Source organism: Mustela putorius, unplaced genomic scaffold (genome assembly GCF_011764305.1).
Source record: "Mustela putorius furo isolate JIRA1106 unplaced genomic scaffold, ASM1176430v1.1 tig00000487_pilon_pilon_pilon, whole genome shotgun sequence".
NCBI lineage: Eukaryota > Metazoa > Chordata > Mammalia > Carnivora > Mustelidae > Mustela > Mustela putorius.
The window spans coordinates 6,017,202-6,038,080 of NW_025421399.1; the positions used below are offsets into that span (position 1 = coordinate 6,017,202).

General features: G+C 41.7%; 1 protein-coding gene and 1 long non-coding RNA gene across 7 annotated transcripts in view; one reads left to right on the top strand and one right to left on the bottom strand.

Moving 5' to 3' along the window:
* Positions 1-20,879, top strand: part of TANC2 (tetratricopeptide repeat, ankyrin repeat and coiled-coil containing 2) — a 364,817-nt gene that overhangs the window by 316,007 nt on the left and 27,931 nt on the right. For all 6 annotated transcript variants that reach the window (XM_004749221.3, XM_004749222.3, XM_004749224.3 and 3 more), the window contains 5 exons: positions 1,666-1,774; positions 10,998-11,120; positions 11,883-12,119; positions 17,129-17,314; positions 19,476-19,569. In XM_004749221.3, the coding sequence (XP_004749278.1) occupies positions 1,666-1,774; positions 10,998-11,120; positions 11,883-12,119; positions 17,129-17,314; positions 19,476-19,569 (749 nt within the window). The remainder of the gene's footprint in view (positions 1-1,665; positions 1,775-10,997; positions 11,121-11,882; positions 12,120-17,128; positions 17,315-19,475; positions 19,570-20,879) is intronic.
* LOC123392286 lies at positions 1,769-19,480 on the bottom strand. Its single transcript, XR_006607009.1, has 3 exons — positions 19,289-19,480; positions 15,831-16,026; positions 1,769-2,442 (listed from the first exon to the last, which is right to left on the bottom strand). It is a non-coding gene; the product is annotated as an uncharacterized LOC123392286 (long non-coding RNA).

Genomic DNA, 20,879 nt, shown 5'->3' on the forward strand with positions numbered 1-20,879 from the left:
AATTCATTAGACTTGAAACTGAGACAGTGGTTTCATTTCCCTTTTCTATGGCACTCCAAGTGAAAGGAATAGAAGAGTTTTGTTACCAGTGGCATAAAGAACTCTGCTGATCACTAATCTGGCAGGCAGTAGAGAGAGAGTTCTAAGTGTCTGCAGTTCCTACAACCTAGAGCAAATGTGGCAAGAGAGCACATCCCAAAGGTGATCCAGCATCCTTTCTTTAATACCTAATTTTCTCTTGCTTCCAAAAAATGTTACTGAGAATGTTTATATACAGTACTCTGTGTTAGGCACTCCAGGAAATATAAATAACTCAGAATTTCTGTCCTAATGTAAACAGAAATACACACACATCTTTTATACATACGTACATACATACATTCACACTTAAAGGAATATATCAGGGGCACCTGGGTGCATAGTTGGTTGGGCATCAGACTCTTGGTTTTGGCTCAGGTCTGATCTCAAGGTCATGAGATTGAGCCCTGTGTCAGGCTCCACACTGAGCATGAAGTTTGTTTGGTTTTCTCTCTCCCTCTCCCTCTGCACCTCCCCCCACCCCCTTCAAATAAATAAAATCTTCTTTAAAGGAAGAATACGTACCATTAAGATGCTTTGAGCTAGAAGAACGAGAATACTCCTAACTCAAATGGAGTATAAATGTATTTTATACATAAAATAAAATATAAAGTAATGTATAAAGTATAAATGGGTTATTTCATATAACAAGTCCAAACTTTGGGGAGCTTCTGATGCCATATAGTCAGGGCCTACGCTCTATTTTTCTGCAGTCCTCTTAGCTTAGCCCTTCTGTTAGCTTTGTCTTCAGACCAGGTGACCACATGATTACGAGAACCATGGCAGTTCTGAGTATCATGGGCTGATAAGACAACATGGGGAGGCAGAAAAGAGAGTTTTCTCTTAAGAGATTAAGGGTCCATTATCAAGGAGATGGAGTGGATGCCATCTGGAAACCTGCAGTCGCACAGAGGAGAGGCATGAAATCGCGGCTGTGTACCATACGAGAGAGATAACAATCTGTAATGCTTGTACCAAAAAGAAAATACTCCCTGTTTCTCAGCTGCAGGGAAGGTAGAGGGGATCAAAGCAAACTTCCCTTGGGGAAGAGGTGGTAAATCCATCTGGGGACCTGTTGAGCTTGAGGTACTGCGAGACCTCCAGGTAGAGAAATCCAACAAACCATTGGATATATATTGGTGGAAGTCTCGGAAGTCTAGATCAAGAAGAAGACTCAGGTGGTGGTGAAGGCTTTCGGGATGGATGAGCTACTGGAGAGAGGACAGACGGGGACCAAAACGGAGATCCTGAGGAGCACTGACATTTAAAGTATGGGTAGAATAAGTGGAGAGTTCACAGAGACAGAATATAAAAATGAATCTTTTAATGCCATCTGTGTGTGGGATGGTGTAAGCCTACTAGAAATGACATTTTGTGATATTCACACATGTGATCTGGGTAAAGGACTGGTAAAAGTTAGAGACCTTTCAGTACCCATTATTTGCCCAGCAGCAGGTGCCCTTCTCTTAGAAACTGGTTGAATGAGACAGAGTTTCGGTGGACGTCTGGATGGACCTGAACAGTCCCCCACCCAATGCAGAACACGGGACCATTAACATTCTAAAATGAGTCTCTTTTTCTTTGCAGGAGTGGTCACACATTACTTGCTTTCTGGTTTTCCCGCCAAGAGGGAAAACTAAACCGACAGCAGACTATTGAACTGGGACATCACATCCTCAAAGCACACATTTTTAAGGTAATTAGAGAAGTTGAAGGCTTTTTTCTTTCAATCTCCAGCAGGCTTTCCTTAACACTGTGGATGAAGCTACTCATTTCAATGTAGTCCCTGCTTTTTGTTATAGAGTTGATCCACCTCCTCAAATTTGTAGCCTGTTCCTCTCTAGGTCTTTGGAAAGGGAACCACATTTGTCATCTCCCAGTTTAGCAGATTGCTAGGCTTTTCAGGAAATGTGCATGTATAATCATTTAGGTAAGAAGCGTATACACATACGTATGTGTACTCCGTATATGACCTACCATCTCCTGAAGACAGTCATGCTCTAGCAAGTCGTCGCAGATGTTCACAATGTCTAAAAAGAATCACTGAGAGCAGTTACTCTTTCAATTTTCTTATAATTGTGTTATGAAGATTTTAATATTCCTGGTACTATGATTTTCCAACTATCTGGAACCAACACTAACCTCTCTTTGAGCTGCTTCCCCCATTCTCCATTCCAATTGTAATCCCGGTTTTTCTCCCAGTAGTTTCAAAACTTCTAAGAACTCTAGGGCATCAGTGTCCCTCTCTCGGTACTCGCAAGGCTGGAGCGGACACACAAGGGCAGAGGAGACGGCACGTAATTCATCTGTCTGCGCCTGTACGGGCGTTCATTTGTTTATTCAGCACTTAATGTAGACATTGTCCTAGGGATACAGAAACAAAAAAGATAATGTCCCTAATCTCAAGGAATTTAAAGTCTAAGTAAGAGTTGTTGGATAAAGCACAAAAGTCAGGAAAGAAATTTGTTCTCATGGTCTTCCTAGCCCACAGTTTGCTATTGCATCTGCCTGCTCCAGTCCCTGCAGTCACATCAGAGTGCTTTTCCTTCCTCAGGATGGAGAAATACAAGTATCTTAAATAGTTCTCTGTGAGAGATACTGCTAAAGATAAAACGGTTCTCTTCAGAGAGAAAGATGGCATTAAGGGCAACTCCGAGAGCCTAGCAAATTCTTCCCAGTATATAAGCGCACAGCCGGAGAGGCCTGTTCAGCAGACATACAGAAGTGGAACCCACAGTGACAAGTCCTTTATTTGAATCATAATTGCCTTATCTAACAAATCACTGTACCAAAAATGACTCTACCCAGTGACCTTACTTAGCGGGAGCAGAATGAGACTAAAATAACAGGCCAGGTGTCTCATTCCAACTTCAAGTGGACCAAAAAGTGTCTGCTACTTCTACAAACTCTGAGATCATTGTCCTTCAGTCAGCTAGGAAAGTAACATAAGTATTAAGCATTACCGCTTTAAACACTTAAGCTTTTAGCCTCACCATCTGCCTAAGATCAGATACAAAGAAGTTAATTCCTGTCTTTTCTATACCATAAAATAAACAAATACCACATTAACAGATAAATGATACAAAGTTTCTTTGACCCAGGGTGATTATATCCAGTATGTGAAAACCTACATTCAAACCACACGCTCCTATGGTTGACACAGTTTTATCTGAAGTTGCTGCAGACAGCATGGTTGCCTGAGATCAGACTGGCTCCGTGTGTGATTCTGGCCGTAAATACTCGGGTGTGCAGCATATGGTGATGACGTGACTGTGGGCTGAAAAATGTAGACTTGGACTATGACTTTCCTCATGCTACACTTTTCAGGGTCCTTTAAATGCCCAGTGCTCCCTGTCGATTCACGTTAGCTTCTCCCAGACTGCTAGAATTTTCAGTCCCCCTCAGTTGAGGGTCATGAAAAGGCAAAGACAGACTAGTTATAACCAGGACCATTTAGAACTCCCAATTAGCAGAGACATATAATCCAATTTATATTTCTTTCTAATTAATTTTAAATCCCCTCTGTTTTATCTTTGTTCATGAAAAATTGTGTACAGTATCATTAACTACCTTTAAAGTACACGGTTATAGGCCTGATTCTGGATATTTGGCTGGCTAAGAAGCCCTTTTCATTCTTTTTGCTTTTAACAGCTTTATTGAGGTATCATTTATATTCCATAAAAGTAACCCATTTAGAATGTACAGATCAGTGACTTTTAGTATATCTATAGAGTTGTGTAACTGTCACCACTATTTGTACATTTCCATCACCCTAAAAATCCTCATGCCCACTTGAAGGTACTCCCCATACTTCCCTGGCAACCACCAGTCCGCTTTCTGTCTTGTAGATTTGACTTTTCTTCACATTGTATATAAACAGAATCATACAGTATGTGACCTTCTGTGTCTGGCTTCTTTCACTTAGCATGTTTTCAGGGTTCATCTGTGTTACGGCATGTATCAGCACTTGATTCCTTTTTCTTTCCCTAAGATTTTTAAAACTTATTTATTTTAGAGGGAGAGAGAGAGCGCGCACCTGCTCAGAGAGGAGGAGCAGAGGGAGAGGGACAAGCAGACTCCATGCTGAGCACAGAGCCCAGTGCAGGGCTCAGCTCATGACCCTGAGATTGTGACCTGAGCCGAAATCAAGAGTTGGATACTTAGCCAACTGAGCCACCCAGACACCCCAGTTTATTCCTTTTTATTGCCAAATAATATTCTGTTTTGTAGATGCACCATAGTTTGTTTATCCATTCACCAGTTGGACATTTGGGTTGTTTCTGCTTTTTAGCTATTATGACTATCGTTGCTATGAATATTAGCTTGCAGATTTTTCCCTTTCTTGATTTTTTTTAAATAAAATTATCCATTTTAAAGTGAACAACTAAGTGGCATTTAGTATATTTACAGTGTTAGTGTTCAGGTTTTTATGTGAACATGTCTTCACTTCTCTTGGATATATACCAGGATGGAATTACTAGGTCATATAGTAACTCTGTGTTTAACATTTTGGGGAACTGCAAATCTGTTTTCCAAAGGAGCTGCATCATTTTACATTCCCACCAGCAATGTATGAGGGTTCCAGTTTTTTTTTCAAGCCCTTGCCTAACACTTGTTAGGTATTGTCAGTCTTATGGGAGCCATTTTAGTGTGATGTGGTAGCTCACTGTAGTGTTAATTTGCACTTCCCTAATGACCACCAGTGTTGAGCACTAAATAGTTCTGTTGTGATCCTTTAATTGCCATTTTGATTTTTTTTAATCTATGAAAAGAAAGCAGGCTGTTTGTGAATTGTGGCCAGAGATATTTCAATCTACCTTGTAATGCAAGGTGTTTTGTTGGATTGAGTCTGGCCACCAAAAGGGTTTCAGAGTGCTCTTGCAATTCACTGCCTAAATGCTGCACTCTGAAATGTTTCTTTGACTGGTCAGTTCTATAACATTTCTTACCAGAATAGAACTGTTGGCCAAGGGGGAAAGGTGCTATACACAGGCATCTGGTAGGAAGAAGAAAGATCCTTGGACATCAGTCAAAAGGCATGGGTTTCAGTACAGACTCTACCTTTTAAGCAATCTGTTTTCTCATCTGTAAAATGGTAATAGTATCTAACTCTCAGAATTGTTATCAGGATCATAGAAGATATACAAAAGAGGTCCATTATAAGATGCAAAGTCCTAGACATATATCTAAGGTTTTATGATCAAACTTACTAGTAATAATCTCTTGCCTGATAGTAAGAATTAATAATGAGCATAAATTCCAGACGGTGAAATAACGTTGTCAGAGGTTACCTAGCATCCCCTACAGCAGTGATCAGCAAATATGGCTTTGTAGTCCGTATAAACTGTGTTGAAACCATTTAACTCTGCCATTGTAATTCAAAAACAGCTAAAGGTGATACAGAAATAAATGGATATGGTCATATTCCAGTAAAAAATGATTTATAAAAGTTCATGAAAGGCTGGATTTAGCTCCAGGCTATATAGTTTGCCAACCCCTTTTTTTTACCAGGATCTTTTCATTATAACCAAGCATGGCCACACGGTTAGTCAGATAAGAATGGTAATGATTTATTTCAGATGCTTGGATAACTATAGGTTATATCACTGTAGTCACTAATGACATATTTGTAAATAATTTTTCTTAACCTCACCTAGGGGCACCTGGGTGGCTCAGTGGGTTAAAGCCTCTGCCTTTGGCCTAGGTCATGATCTCAGGGTCCTGGGGTCGAGCCCCACATCGGGCTCTCTGCTCAGCAGGGAGCCTGTTTCTTCCTCTCGCTCTGCCTGCCTCTCTGCCTACTTGTGATCTCTGTCTGTTAAATAAATAAATAAAATCTTTTTTTAAAAAAAGAACCTCACCGGATGAGCCCCCTAGGTTATTTTTTGCCATGATCTTATGATACCTGACCCAGAGCTCAGATCCTTAAGATGAGATTGCTGTCATCTCTGTATGCGTTCCCTGTTTGTAGTCTAAACTACTGAGGAAGCTTTCTCCCAGCTGATAAACAATGTTGTAAATTTAGACTCTAACGAATATTTAAGGAAGAGACCCCATTACCATCCATCTCTGGCAGAGATCTCTTGTTGCCTGAGCAGTAGTTAGATACTGAAGAAGTACTTTTTCTAGTTATTTGAACTTAAAGCTCTCTTTAAGAATCCATCAGCTCACAATTTAATTACAGGTTATTTTTGGCTACATCCTGCCTGATAATGGGATCCTGCCTGTCATGTCTGTTGAGATGAATTTAACTAAACTGAAGCTCTTTCCTCTTATACCACATAGAAGCAAAGAGTCAACCCCACCAAGCAGAAGAAATCAGCAGAGCAAGTCCATGGCACAAGTCAAGTTCATCCTCCAGATCCTAGAGTATAGCTCTGAATTTCAGCCTTCTTTCCTGTGTATCTACTTCAACCTCATTGGGACCCTCAGTGCTGCTCTGTAGTCCATTTACTGGACCGTTTCATTGAAATTCATTTGCCAAGGTCTATTCTTACTCAGTTCCTTTTCCCATTTCTTTTTCATCTGGCTCTTAACCAAGTCAACTAACTGCACAAACAGCCTGACTTATGAGTCACTGAAGAAATCAAAGCCATTGAGTGTGACTTCCCTTAACAACTTTTCTCCTCTCACCAAAAAAATCAATCTACAGTATCATCAGTTCTTACCTCAACTTTCTCTTGTCTCAGAGGAGGAAATATCCCTCTGTCCCCCTTTTTAAAAATTGTATTATATTTCAAACATACCAGAAATCAGAGATAACCAAATAATCAAATACTCGCTATCGGATTTAAGACATTAAAATTTTTCCGTATTTGCTCCAAATCTTTTTATTTTGAAGAAATGAAAATATAATACTTAGAGTAGAAGCCCTCTGTAACTTGATTTCTCTCCCCTTTTCAGAGATGATTTCTAGCCTAAAGTTCATATGTGTTCTTCTTATCCATATTTTGCATTTTCCAACATAGAAATGCATTCATAAACAATATATAGACTTACTTTGCTAACTTTTAAATTTGACATAAACAGAATCATACTCTTCATGAAATTCTCTTTTTTCACCCAATTTTATATATTCAAGATTTATCTGTGGGTGGAGATCAATGGCCAGTGGCTTTTGGTTTGGCTATACATTAGATTCTCCTGGAGAACTTAAATAACTTTTATTTATTTATATGACAGAGAGAGCACAAGCAGGCAGAGTAGCAGGGAGTGGGAGAGAGAGAAGCAGGCTCCCACTGAGCAAGGAGCCCGATGTAGGGCTTGATCTCAGGACTCTGGGATCATGACCTGAACTGAAAGCAGTTGCTTAACCAACTGAGCGACCCAGGTGCTCCTCTCCCAGAGCACTTTAAGCACACGCATGTGCATGCATGCGCACACACACACACACACACACACACACCTCTGAGCCTTACTCCCAGAGATTATCAATCATTGCTCTGGAGTAGAACCCAGGTTTTGTCTGTCTGTTTGCTCTTAATAGACTTTCTTTCTTAGAGCCGTTTTAGGTTTACATAAAATACAGAGAATCTCCATATACTCACTGTCCCACCAGTTTCCCCTATTATTAACTTCTTGCACTGGTGCAGTACACTGTTAAAATTGATGAACCTATATCAATACATCATTATTAACTGAAGTCCACAGTTTATATTAGGTCTTAACTGTGTCGTATGTTTCTGTGGATTTTGCCAAATGCCTAATATGTATCCACCATTAGAGTATCTTACAGAAGATTTCACTGCCCTAAAAATCCCAAAGCTATTAAAAGTACTCCTAGCTAATTCTGTAGAATTGGCAAACACATTGCGGAGAAAAGTAGCTCTAAGCTGCTCTCCTGGGCTCCATCCTATCCTTACTTGGGCTAGTAATTCTTCTCCAACCTGTTATTCCTCCCATGTCTTTGATGAGGACGATTTTTAAATCTTGTACCATTTTTCCTAGCTGTCCTTAGCAGGATCAAGTTTAGATCCACCATTACCCGAAGTAGAAGTATACCCAGGTCCCCTTGAGGAAAAATTATGACTTGGTATTCTGGGAACATTCAGCTTTTCTCTAACCATCTTAGGCTTTCTCGTTTAAAATTCCTTTGGTATCTTAAATGACCAAAACTGTCCTCAGTATCACACAGAAAAGAGAAGCAATTTATATTCAGGAAAACTAAACCCAAATTTATAGGCCCTGAGCAAAGGAGTGAGTTGCTATATCTTTCCAAGCTCCCTCTGATGCTGGAGACCTTGAGTAAAAGTAGAATTGCTATGTGACTTTAATAAGCACTGGTTCAGCATTATTTCTCTGTAGGATAATCTTCATAATATTCTAATGGATTAAATGAACGTATCTAAGGAATTTTATGTAAGTCGGTGTTTAAGAGAAAGTTGACTATTATAGATCATAGTCATAGTTTTGCTTTAAATATCATAGTTATAAAAGAGATAATGCTTAGCTGAAATCATAAAAGTAAAGCCATAGGAATAGATCAGATTGTCTAGGATAAAAAAGGACAGTTTTAAAGAAGACACTCAAGGGTGGAGAATGGGTCAGAATTAAATGGAGAAGCCAGCAATCAGCTACTTTATTTTAGTTGCTACTTTCCCAGCTAAGAATTCAGAATTGAAGTCCTGGCCCAGGTTTAACTTGGTCTAATGGAAGGAACATGAACTTTAGAGTTAAAAGGACTTGGCTTCTAACTCCAGCTCCACTTTTTAATGGCTATAGGACTTTGGGCAAATTACTTAGTCCTCTCTGGGTTGTTTCCTCCTAATAAAAATAGTAATAAATTCAACTTCATAGGACTGTCATGGAGATTAAAGGAGCTAATGTATGAAAAGGCCCTACCATAGAACCTGACACATAGGTACTGAATAAATGTTGGATTCCCTTCCTTTTTTCCCCTTCAACCACAATTTATAGAGCTTGTCTTCCAATACCAAAAGCTCCCTCTATTGGACACAAATATTAATTTCTATTGATTTTTCTGTATAATTGGTTAATACAGTTTACAGTTCCTCAAAAGATCTTGGTGAGGCTCACACATAGTCTAGATTAGGAGACTGAGACCCAAAGAGGGAGTCAGAGGTAGGTTTCCTGGTTTTCCAGGAGGTAAGCTCTAGACCCTAACTTACCTTTAAGTAAATTATGATACATCCATATAATGGACTACTATGTCTCTCTTGAAATGAGGCAAAAATGTGTACATGTATGGAATATGTGCATAATATTTTGTTTAAAAATTAATAGAGGGGCACTTGGGTGGCTCAGTCAGTTAAGCAGTTGCCTTCAGCTCAGGTTATGATCCTAGGGTCCTGGGATGGAGCCCCACATCAGGTTCACTGCTCAGGGGGAAGTCTGCTTCTCCTTCTCCCTCTGCCTGCTGCTCTGTGTACTTGTGTTCTCTCTGTATCTCTCTATCAAATAAATAAATAAAAATCTTTATAAAAAATTAATAGGAAAAAAATCTCATTTTTTCCCTCTACATTTTTAAAGTGTTTTAAAATTGGTTGTAGTATATGGCTCTTTCTGGATCACAATTTAGAAAAAAATTATTTTTTTTCCTGAAACAGTCAAGGAAATTTGGATACTGGATATCTCATATTATGGAATCCTTGTTAATTTTAGGTATCATAACAATGTTGGGCTTTTAGAGGCATTTACTGAAATATTTGGATATTGACTGATAAGAGGTCTGGGATTTGCTTCCAAATAATTCAGTCATGGGGAAAGGGGGTGGGGAGGTAGGGTCAGGAGTATAAATAAAACAAAGTTGGCCATGAATTGCTGGTTTGGACATAATTAGGTATTCTAGGCAAGAACAACCTGCTTTTCAAGAACACAGCAGGCAGGAGTAGCTTAAATTTTTTAAGAGATACCTCCCCAGATTCACTCATTAGGTGCCAGCTTCATTGTTAGTATCTTCCTTCCCTCAGGATTTCCCACTTGAACTCACTTCACCCAGATATAGGCAGAATAGTAAAACAACTACCAGAGAATATCTGACTATCCAGAAATTTTGAAAAGTATTCTGACTTCCTTCTGGAGAAGCCACAGTGAAAGGAGCAAACATTAGTGCATGCAGTGGGACCTATGCTGGTCATACCAGAGAAAATGTGTTGCTCGTGATGATCCAACCTATGTTGTTGTTTTCCAAAGATAAACAGATATGATCACTCTAGGGTGCATTAGGCAGGGTGAGGAGTGCTAACTGCTCTAACAAACCCGTAAGATCTCAGGGACTCGACAGAGGTTCATTTCTCTCTCCTCTTACAGTCCAGGGCAAATCAACAGGCAGGCTTCCTCCATAGAGTAATACTGAAATAGTCTGGGGCCTTGGAATCCTCCACTGGATCTTCCAGCCTACAGTCCAGAGGAGCAGTAGAAAGTGCGAGGGGTTGGCGGCGGTGGCGGGGGGTGGCGGTGTTGGGGCTAAGCCTAGACACAAGATACTGTTTCTGCCCATACTTAACTAACTAGAAGTCAGTCACATGGGCCATCAAACTGTAAAGGAGGCTGGGAAACATCATTTTCCCAAACGTCCAGGGAGAAAATGAGATGGAGATCGGTGACCACATTGCATTATCTTTGCCACAGTGTGTATTTCAGTAACTTGAATTTGAGAGATTGATTCTAGAAGGCTAATAGAAAAGGTATGGGGAAGGAATTACATCCAGACATAGCAGAAAAAGAAGGGTATTAAGTAGATTTGTGGCCAGAGACTGCTAATATAGAAACAATTTAAATCCACTTGTTCCTACAGGACTAGTCTTTGTCTCCATGAGTGGCCTGGCTTTGCTGGGCATGGACATAGTTAGGGCAAGACTCTATTCTCATTTCTTAGTACAACAAACCTAGAAGCCACTATTTACTCATGGTACTCTTCAGCTGGGCTACTAATTTAACTGTCTCTATTTCTTTTTCAGGGTTTGAGTAAAAAAGTTGGTGTATCCTCTTCCATCCTCCAAGGCCTCTGGATCTCCTACAGCACAGAAGGTCTTTCCATGGCATTGGCATCTTTACGAAATCTCTATACTCCAAATATAAAGGTAGATGCTTGTAGACCACAGACAGGTTAAAGAATTAGCTGTGCAAAAATAAAGTGAAGACATTTAAGTGGCAGTTGAACTGATCTTTGACTTAACCTTAGACTGTTTCCCGTAATCAGACTTTTATTGATAGTCTAATCTATTTTAAATGGTTGCATTTTATTCTGTGAATTGAAGACCAGACCTGTTGAGCTACTACCTTCTATAAGCTGGCTCTGATTTATAGGGTCAGGTCCTCGGGCCTCTAGCAGTAAATTAATCTCAGGTAAGCTTTGTTTCGGTAGGAGCTTTTCCAGCCAGCAGTTCACCCAGTAGAGGCTGTGTTCAGCCCTGTGGTGTGGGTGGCAGTTGGCTCTCACAACTGAGCAGTTCATGGAAAGGAGACATGTCACATCCTCTTCTAAAGGCAAGATATCAAAAAAGGAGCAAGTAGAGACTGATAAAGCAGTTACTAAATGCTCCTGGGGTGCTGTTGTGGGGTCCCAGATGACTTCATCAAAGATGACTGAAAGGGGGTGCCTGGGTGGTTCAGTGGGTTAAGCCTCTGCCTTCAGCTCAGGTCATGATCTCAGGGTCCTGGGATCGAGCCCCGCATCGGACTCTCTGCTTGGCGGGAAGCCTGCTTCCCCCTCTCTCTCTGCCTGCCTCTCTGCCTATTTATGATCTTTCTCTCTGTCAAATAAATAAATAAAATCTTTAAAGGTGACTGAAAGGATGCAACTGAAATTTGCCTGAGTGTGATTTCTGTTTACTTATTTCCAGGTCAGCCGACTGCTGATTTTGGGAGGTGCCAACATTAATTACCGGACAGAGGTTTTAAATAACGCTCCAATTCTGTGTGTCCAGTCTCATCTTGGTTACACAGAAATGGTGGCCCTACTGTTGGAGTTTGGGGCCAATGTGGATGCCTCATCTGAGAGCGGCCTGACCCCTCTGGGCTACGCAGCCGCAGCTGGCTACCTGAGCATCGTGGTGCTGCTGTGCAAGAAGCGAGCCAAGGTAACGGCTGCCCCGCCCGCTGCATCTCTGCAGCCCTGTGCAGTCTCCCTCATGGGAGTCCAGGCAGAGCACACCACGCCCAGCAGGGTGCAGAGCACAGGGAGCCCTGGCCCATTGTTGGCCCACTTGCCGCTGCCCCTTCTGCAGCGCATCAGGACATGGTTCTAGAACCCCCTGGGGGGCACTTAGGAAACTGCCTTTATCAGCAGCCACAAAAAGTCCCCACCTAGCAACCAGGGACTTCTCTGCTGAGCACAGAGGGAGGAAGGAGAAGGGAAGGAGCAAAGAGACTGCACTGAGAAGGGGGAACCGAACCATGCCCACAGCCTTTCATGTGTAGAGAAGAGAAGTTTGCCGTGGAGGTAAGAACAGACTCCCTCGGCCTAGCCTTGAAGACCAGTGTCTTCAAGGTATGAGAACATGACTCTGGGTTGATCCTCAAACCGACCCGAGGCACTCAGCAGTGTTTCTGCTAGCGTACTTTAATTCCCTGAAGACCTTTCTGAAAACATGTTTGCTTTATAGTATCTCAAGAGCTGTTGATACAAAAAAAAACTCAATTTCAAAATTTTGGTGAAAGGAAAAATGCTGATCTCAACAGTGCAAGCCTTTGGGGAAAATTGTAGCCTTGTGGCATTTTGTTTCAGTCTTGAAAACAGACTGAGGATTTCAGTGGTTTTGCACTGAAATATAAGTAGTATGTGTGACCTCATTCTGAGGTGTCCAGGATTCTTACCAAGGAAGAAAGGAGGCCTCTTGAGACTTTTGAGACCTGGGACCTGAGACTCTGCAGTGAAATCCCAGACCCTTGAGTGTCTTCTGTGACACAGACCTATACTGTCCACCTCTAATGTCCTATTCATCTGAATGAACATCTCTTAAAAAAGAACAACTGGGCCTTATTACTACTGCTGTCATTTCCTATTCTCATCTCACTGAGCCTTTCCTACTGCCCAGTTACCAGTCTAACCATCTGTCATTTTCCTCAGAGCAGGCATGGAAATCATTTTGCATTCATCTCCACACCCTGTCACACCTCCTGGCCTCCTGCATTACCAAGATTGAATTCATCTCCATGTGCCTCTGTCTCAAAACTCTGTTAATCCTTACCGACACTCACTTCACATCTGCCTCAGAGGAAGTGTTTACCTTCCTTTCCAAAGCACTTGCCTCCACCTGTATTTTTTTCACTCTTTTTCTAAATTCGCAACAATTTGGGTTGCCTGGGTGGCTTAGTTGGTTGAGCGTCTGCCTGCAGCTTGGGTCATGATCCCCTGGGGTCCTGGGACGGAGTCCCGCGTCAGCCTCCCTGCTCAGCGGGAAACCTGCTTCTCCCTCTGCCTGCTGCTCCCCCTGCTTGTGCTCATGCTCTCTCGCTTTCTATCTCTCTGACAAATAAATAAGTAAATCTTTAAAAATAAAAATAAAAAATAAATTCTCAACAAACCTATGAATGTCACCTATACCCCAAAAGACCGCTTCCCTCTCTGCTGCTAACCAGAAGCTACCATCCCATCTCTTCCCTGTGTGTCCACCAGTCCTGGCCCAAGAGTCATCTCTACGTGCCACCTCTGCTTCCTTACTGCCCCTTAACCACTTTTAGTCTGGCTTTCATGAAAGAAAGAGGAGTTAAATCATTAAAATTATAAACTTTGGTATCAAACACAACTTGGTCAAAGCCTCCATTTTTCTCCAAGGGCATGGACAAGTCATTTAAACTCTCAGTCTCACTATTTTCATCCATTAAAAGGATTAATGGGGGTCACCATGGGAAAAGTGAGAAAGTCTTTTTAAAAAGAGATAAAGTCTTGAGGCACCTGGGTGGCTTAGTTAAACCTCCGACTCTTGATTTTGGCTCAGGTCATGATCTCAAGGTCGTGAGACTGAGTCCTGTGTTGCCTCAGTGGGGAGTCTGCTTCCTCCTTCTCCCTTTCCCTCTCCTTTTGCCCCTCCCCCTGCTCTCTCTTGCTTTTTCTCTCAAATAAATAAATCCTTTAAAAAAGAGAGTGAGAGAGATGAAGTCTCTTTTCATCTCTTGCAGGGCCTAATACATAATATTCTTTAAGAAAAATGGTGGGTGGGCACACCCAGCTGTCTTAGTCGGTAGAGCATGTGATGCTTAATGTCGGGGTTATAAGTTCAAGCCCCATGTTCAGTGTGGAGAGCACTTAAAAATAAAATCTCTAGGGGTACCAGGGTGGCTCAGTCATTAAGCATCTGCCTTCGGCTTAGGTCATGATCCCAGGGTCCTGGAATCGAGCCCCCTATCGGGCTCCCCGCTCGGCGGGAAGCCTGCTTCTCCCACTCCCCCTGCTTCTGTCCCCTCTCTCACTGTATCTGTCTCTGTCAGATAAATAAATAAAATCTTTTTAAAATAATAATAAATAAAATGTTCAAAGAAAGAAAACCCCTAACCTCTTGGCATTCAACTGAAGCTACTTTCTCAAAAGCCACAAACAACTGCCAACCACCAAATAAAATAACTTTTTCTCCTTTCTCACCCCTCCAAACCTCTCCATAGTGTTGGCAGTATTGACACAACACTTCCTAGAGCTTGCAGTGTGGCCCTGGTTCTCTCCCTGCCTGTCTGGTTGCTTTTTTCTCTTCCTTCTCCTAATATCACTATTCCCTGAGATTCTGTCCTCTGGTCTTCTCCATCCTCACACTCTCTCCCATGGCATCAGCACCAAAATACCGAAGAATATTAACTAGTTACTTGTAGGATGTTCTCCAGTTTTACTTTGAGATTTTCTCACTGTTAGATTGCGTTTATATATTCTCAGCAAGACTCCCACAGAAGTGCTGCTGGGCCCCTTCCTCCTGCAGCATGGGGGAGGGGTGGGTGAAGTTGTGAGGTCTGTTGCCATTGGGGGGGGGGGAGATGCTGACCTCGGCCACCTGCGTCACACTGTGTCTGCCTGGTTTGTCAGGTCTCAAGTTACTATTTTTCCCTTTGTAACCAAGAAGTATCTTTGAGGGAGATGCTTTGAGGCTAGGCCAATAGCTTGTTTCTCATGCTTTTGTTCACTGCTTTTAGGATCCATTGGAGATTCTTGCTGCAATGATGATTGCTATGCTATTTTTGCACTTTACTGCTTCCCTCATTCCTTCAACATTTATTAATTAGAATTCTAATGTAAGGAAGAGCAGACCCTTCTCCCCTACATATGTATTTGTTTATTCGTTTATAGCATTATGGATTCCTGTATTTACCTTATAGTAGGACCTATAACCCATTGCCATTATTATTTGTTGCTCAAATTGCCCAAGATTTGGCCTTTAGGAACTCCTGCAAGTTGGCTCCTGTGTCCTCCCAGTCTCCGCTAAGTATTTTTTGAGCTTTTCAGGATTTTCTGGCACTACCAGATTTTCCACACTCATCATTTACTATTAGTGCCCCAGCCCAGGAATTAATCATTTCCAAGGAGCCAAAGCACCTTTTATTCATTCCCTTAGTTTTTGAAAATGTAGTATGAGCATGAAAATTCGCAATGACTCTCCATTACCCCTGATTAAAATTCAGACCACTTAGCCTGGCATTCAGACCCTCTCAACTTTGTAACTGTAAGCTTTCCCTCCATGTACCTTACCTTTACAAAAACTAGAATTAATCATTTCCTATCTCAGCCAAGTGAGATGGATCTTTTCTTAATCCGTTTGGGCTGCTATAACAAAATACCATAGACAGAGTGGTCAGTAGACAGCACTTACCTCCCACAGTTTTGAGGCTACATCTCAAGAGTATGGTGCCTGAAGATTGGGTATCTGGTGAGAGCCTCCTGGTGCATAGTCACACCTTCTTGCTATGTTCTCCCGTGATGGAGGAGGGAAAGCAAGCTCTCCCGGGGCATGATAGTAGGATACTCAGCACTTCCCAAACATCCTGTCTCCTTGGAATATCATTACACTGGGGATGAGAATTCCAACAAATAATTTCAACGGCACAAAAACATTTAGACTCTAGCACCTTTCCTTCAGAATCTGTTCCTGATTCTAGTTAGGAATTCTCTCCAGTTTCATTGTACTTTTACTTTCCTTACGACATTCTTCATCCTTTGTTGGATAGATTTCTGTTGTATTGGTCGCATCTCCCCTACCTTATTTGAAAGTCCTTGAGAACAGAATCTATATTTTACTACCCTATTTACCTTTTCATCCTATGTGGTGCCTTGCACAAAGTAGGCATTCAGTAAACATTCGTTAAATAGATTGCTGGGTGAACCAGATGCAGCACTTAGGTTTCCAGTGCTCTAACTACCCCGGGAAGTCTACCCGCCAGAAAAGGCCACTCTTCTGTTGAAACTTGTGGCTGCCTTAACCAGCCTCTTCTTTCAACCTGAACGAGCAACCAACACTGCAACCATAAAAGCCACTATTGGAACATAGTCTAGCATTAGACTACAAGGATCTCTAGCCATTTTGGCCAGATCTGAGATTCTTCCCTCCCGTTGGAGGAAAAAAGTAGCCTCCGCCAAAGCTTAGTGGTCAAAAGTATGATTCATGATATGAGGTATTTTGCTTCTTTGGAAGACCAAAAAATTTGAGCTTCAAAATGTTTTTCTTCTCTTTCATGATTTCAAAGACAGGTTTTTGGGTTTTTTGGGTTTTGTGTTTTTTTTTTTTTTTTTTTTTTTTGGTGCCAGCAGAGCTGCGAGTCTTTCATGATAGATCTTGGTCTGAAAAGAACTATTCGAGGACAAAGGAGAATGTGCCTCGGGAAAACAAAGCTGGAGCTGGCAGTTTTGTTTTTTTGGTTCCTTTTTCTGTGAAAACAAAAGCCTGACCTTACGAAAAGAGGTTCTCCCCTGAGGGACATCTATCATAGTTCTAGCTCAGCAGTGATCTAGCCTGAGTAGGAGAGAACTTTCTAGATTTTCTCAGAGATGGATTCAGGGTTTGGGAAGGGATGAGTCTTGCTAGTCTAGTCATGTGCAGTGGACCAATGTAACTGGATTAGGAGTGTGGCCACAAATCTTTGTTCACATCCATTTCTCTGTTTTTCCTCTGAGGTGGATCATTTGGACAAGAATGGACAGTGTGCTTTGGTCCATGCTGCACTCCGAGGTCACCTGGAGGTTGTCAAGTTTTTGATTCAGTGTGACTGGACAATGGCCGGCCAGCAGCAAGGAGTATTTAAGAAGAGCCACGCCATCCAGCAGGCCCTCATTGCTGCAGCCAGCATGGGGTACACGGAGGTAAGAAAGCAGGTGCTAAGGGTTAGGGGTTTTAGACTATGTATTAAAGGACCTAGGAAACGGGGCAAGGGGTTGCATTATTACAAAATTACCTGCCCGATTAATGTGAATTAGCATTTTGGTCACTGATTTTGAGGAATTGAGACTGAATTCCATGAAACACTTGAATTCTCAAATACCAGCATATCTAAAATTATGAACACAACACGAGACTGGAAAAGCACTTTGGAAATCATCGAGTCCAACTCCTTCCCCGTTTTGCCACCCTTATTTAACAGGCAGTGACACTAGGCTCGTAGGGATTATTTAGTGAGCTGTACTCACATGAGTAGATGGTGTGGAATGGGAGGAGTACAATATTTGAAATCTCAGAAGGACCAGGTTTGAGTCCCAGTTTGCTACTCATTTGCTCTAGACCTTGGGTGGTTTACCTAATCTCTGAGAACCTTTGTTTCCCATCAGTAAAATTAGTCTAATATATTCTTTTTTACTCAGCTGGTATGAAAGTGGTTTGTAAGCTGTGAAACACTGTACAAATGGTATTTTTGCCCATTTTTTTACTAATCATAGTAATAATACAGTAACGAATGTATGGAATTGATAATTGCTGGGAAATGTTGAACATCCAGTTCTGGGAGGGTTGTGTAGTGTAACAGAAGTATGTGTGTGTGTGCATACATACTTAAAATTGGTATAAATGTTACTGATATGAGGGTACCTAGGTGGCTCAGTCGGTTATGCATCTGTCCTTGGCTTGGGTCGTCATCCTGGGGTCCTGGGATCAACCTGCATGTTGGGCTTCCTGCTTGGCAGGGAGTCTGCTTCTCCCTCTCTCTCGGCCACTCCCTTGCTTGGGCTCTATCTCAAATAAATAAATAAAATCTTCTTTAAAAAACTTTACTTATAATGAAGTATATGTAGCATACAGTTTACAAATATAAAATATACATTGTAGAATGCTTGATTTTTGTGAAATTCACATCTGAAGCCAACCTGTGGTTGCAATCAGCAATCATTTATAGATGATCTCTTTTGCTCTTTTCCCAATAATTTTCTTGTCATTAAATCTGCTATGTGATCTATGTTAAACTACTTCTCACCCTCATACAAAAACTGGAGTCTTTTTGGGCGTAAGCACTAAATCAAATCTTGATTTATAATGTTTGCCAATTGCCAAGGTGTAAATGCTCCCCCGACACTTGCCACAGAGCTGCCATTGTGACATCACTCAACGCAGAGTTGCGAAGAGAGGCACAGGAACACACACCGTAGTGTGGATTTCCACCACACGATACAATACTCATAAATCACCTCAAGAGCACAGATAATGTCAAATGTAGTAAATAAGAAGGCATGAGATTTTATACTTTTAAACTTTGTTTTTCATATAATTTATTTTTATTTAATTTTTAATAAACATCTTCGTCGAAGAACCAGCTTACAGAATCTCTGCCCATGTAATACTCTGCTTTCGTGGTCCAGAACACACTGGCTCACCACTGCATGGGAATGCCTTGGTGTCCAGCTGCCCTGCCAGGTGACCCAATACGTCACCAATGGAATATTAAGTAAAACTGGAGTTTTTAGTATCTGTAGGTTGTTAAACTCTCTCTACAGGCAAATTCCCAGAAACAGAGCTGTCACTTTTCTTTTTTGTTAGTAGTCGTTCTCCCTTTATTATCCCCAAAATAGTCCTTGTACTTGCAAGCAGAAAAGAGATCATTGCTCTACTCTGATGAAATACAGGTCCTACATTTTCTTCATATTTGTTTTCTGGTTTTTATTGATTGCTTATCTTTTTTCTCTTTATTTTATTTTCTTTTAAAGATTTTTTATTTATTTATTTGAGAGAGAGATCAGGAGTAGGAGGAGGAGCAGAGGGATAAGCAGACTCCCTGCTGAGCAGGGAGCCCGATATGGGGCTCGATCCCATGTGTAAGTGAGTTATGTTCAAGAGAAACATATAAACTCTACCTGATTAAAGAAATGTCCATTGTGGCTGCTTTGGGTTTCTTTGCTGGGATAGTCGGTTCTGGTTTCTTCTATATGCGAGAGCTTGCATCATGCTTGGGTCATCCAGGCATCTTTCAGACCTCACAGGCTAGAGCCTGTAGCATGGTTTCCCACCTGAAGTTTGAACTGACACAACTTCTCATTTCAGATTGTCTCCTACCTACTTGATCTTCCAGAAAAAGATGAAGAAGAAGTAGAGCGAGCACAGATCAACAGTTTTGACAGTCTCTGGGGAGAGACAGGTACTTCTCATGGACATTACCCCCTTTTCTCAGTAATGTGTTGTGTTTGTGTGAAGATATTCGGCATCTCACACCCTGATTTTTCCTCTGCAAACCTTTGGCATTCTCCGCTGTATGGCTTTTGTACTGGAGATTGATTCAGCCAAAGTAAAAAGTCAAGCAGTGTCCTTCTTCCAGTCCTCTTTCCCATTGGACTCTCCAAATCATTAGCACCAGTGTCGTCTTTCAACCAAAACTTTAGTCTGCTCTTGTTTCCAAATATTTTTAGAAGACTGAAAGTTTCCTTACCATGTGCCAAACCAGAGCAGAAAATAGTTGTGGCCTCTCTCTTCTTTTATGGGATTCTTGTAGCAGTTAGGATAAATTTTTCTCCCATCAAAAGAACTCCACCTGCAGTTGTAATCCAGGAGGTTAAATTTGTATCCACACCTCTGGCTTAACCAGGTGTTACCATGACAGAGTGGTATCTGACATGGCTAAACTATACATTCGGAGTAAAGTTGCTCTCTGAATGCAAAATGGAGGTACCGGCCTCTAAGGCACAGTCCCATGCAGTCCCTCTTGATCTGTAGCCAAGAGATGTCTGTATTGCTTGGTACTTACTACACAAACAGAAGCTTCTTCCTTGTGGCCTTTGCAGGAAATGGTTGTTGTCTTTCCCCCAGGTCTAAACTGGAACATCTGGAGAAACATTAATAACCTTTTATGAGTTGTTATGAAACCAGGACACTGAAAGATGTGGAGGCACCACAGATATGTGTCAGATTTGCCAGGAGAAGAAGACCAATACTGAGATGGCCAATGTAGGGGGAATATTTTCTTAAACAAAGAGAGTGTGTGTTTTAGTTAGAGTGTTATTAAAGATAAAGGAGGCACTTGAATTCATTTAAAATTTATCACGACCTATCAAATTGTGATGTCTCCATTCATGGCAAATATCATAGGTAGGTTTCATGGCTTCTTTAACATCATGTAGAATGGTCCAAAGCTCGGGAATTTGCTTCCCCAACAATCCCTCCCTCTGCAAGAGCCAAAAGAGAACAGATGCCAGGCAGCTGCAGCTTAAGAGCCCATGACAGATTAAAGGAAAATGTGCAGCTGGAAACAGCTGCCATCTCTGGGACTCTAACCCGCAGGAAGCCAGAGGATGGCCTGAGGGGAAGGGATTGACCCGGGCGCCGGCCGTCCTGGAGCATGTATACTGTGACTGAGAGCTGCTGAAGGGACATGGTGCTTTACTGTTCCCATCAGCACAGCCTTGCCCAGCACAGTGTTGCTGAACCTCCCAACTGGCTCCTGATGCCAGCCGT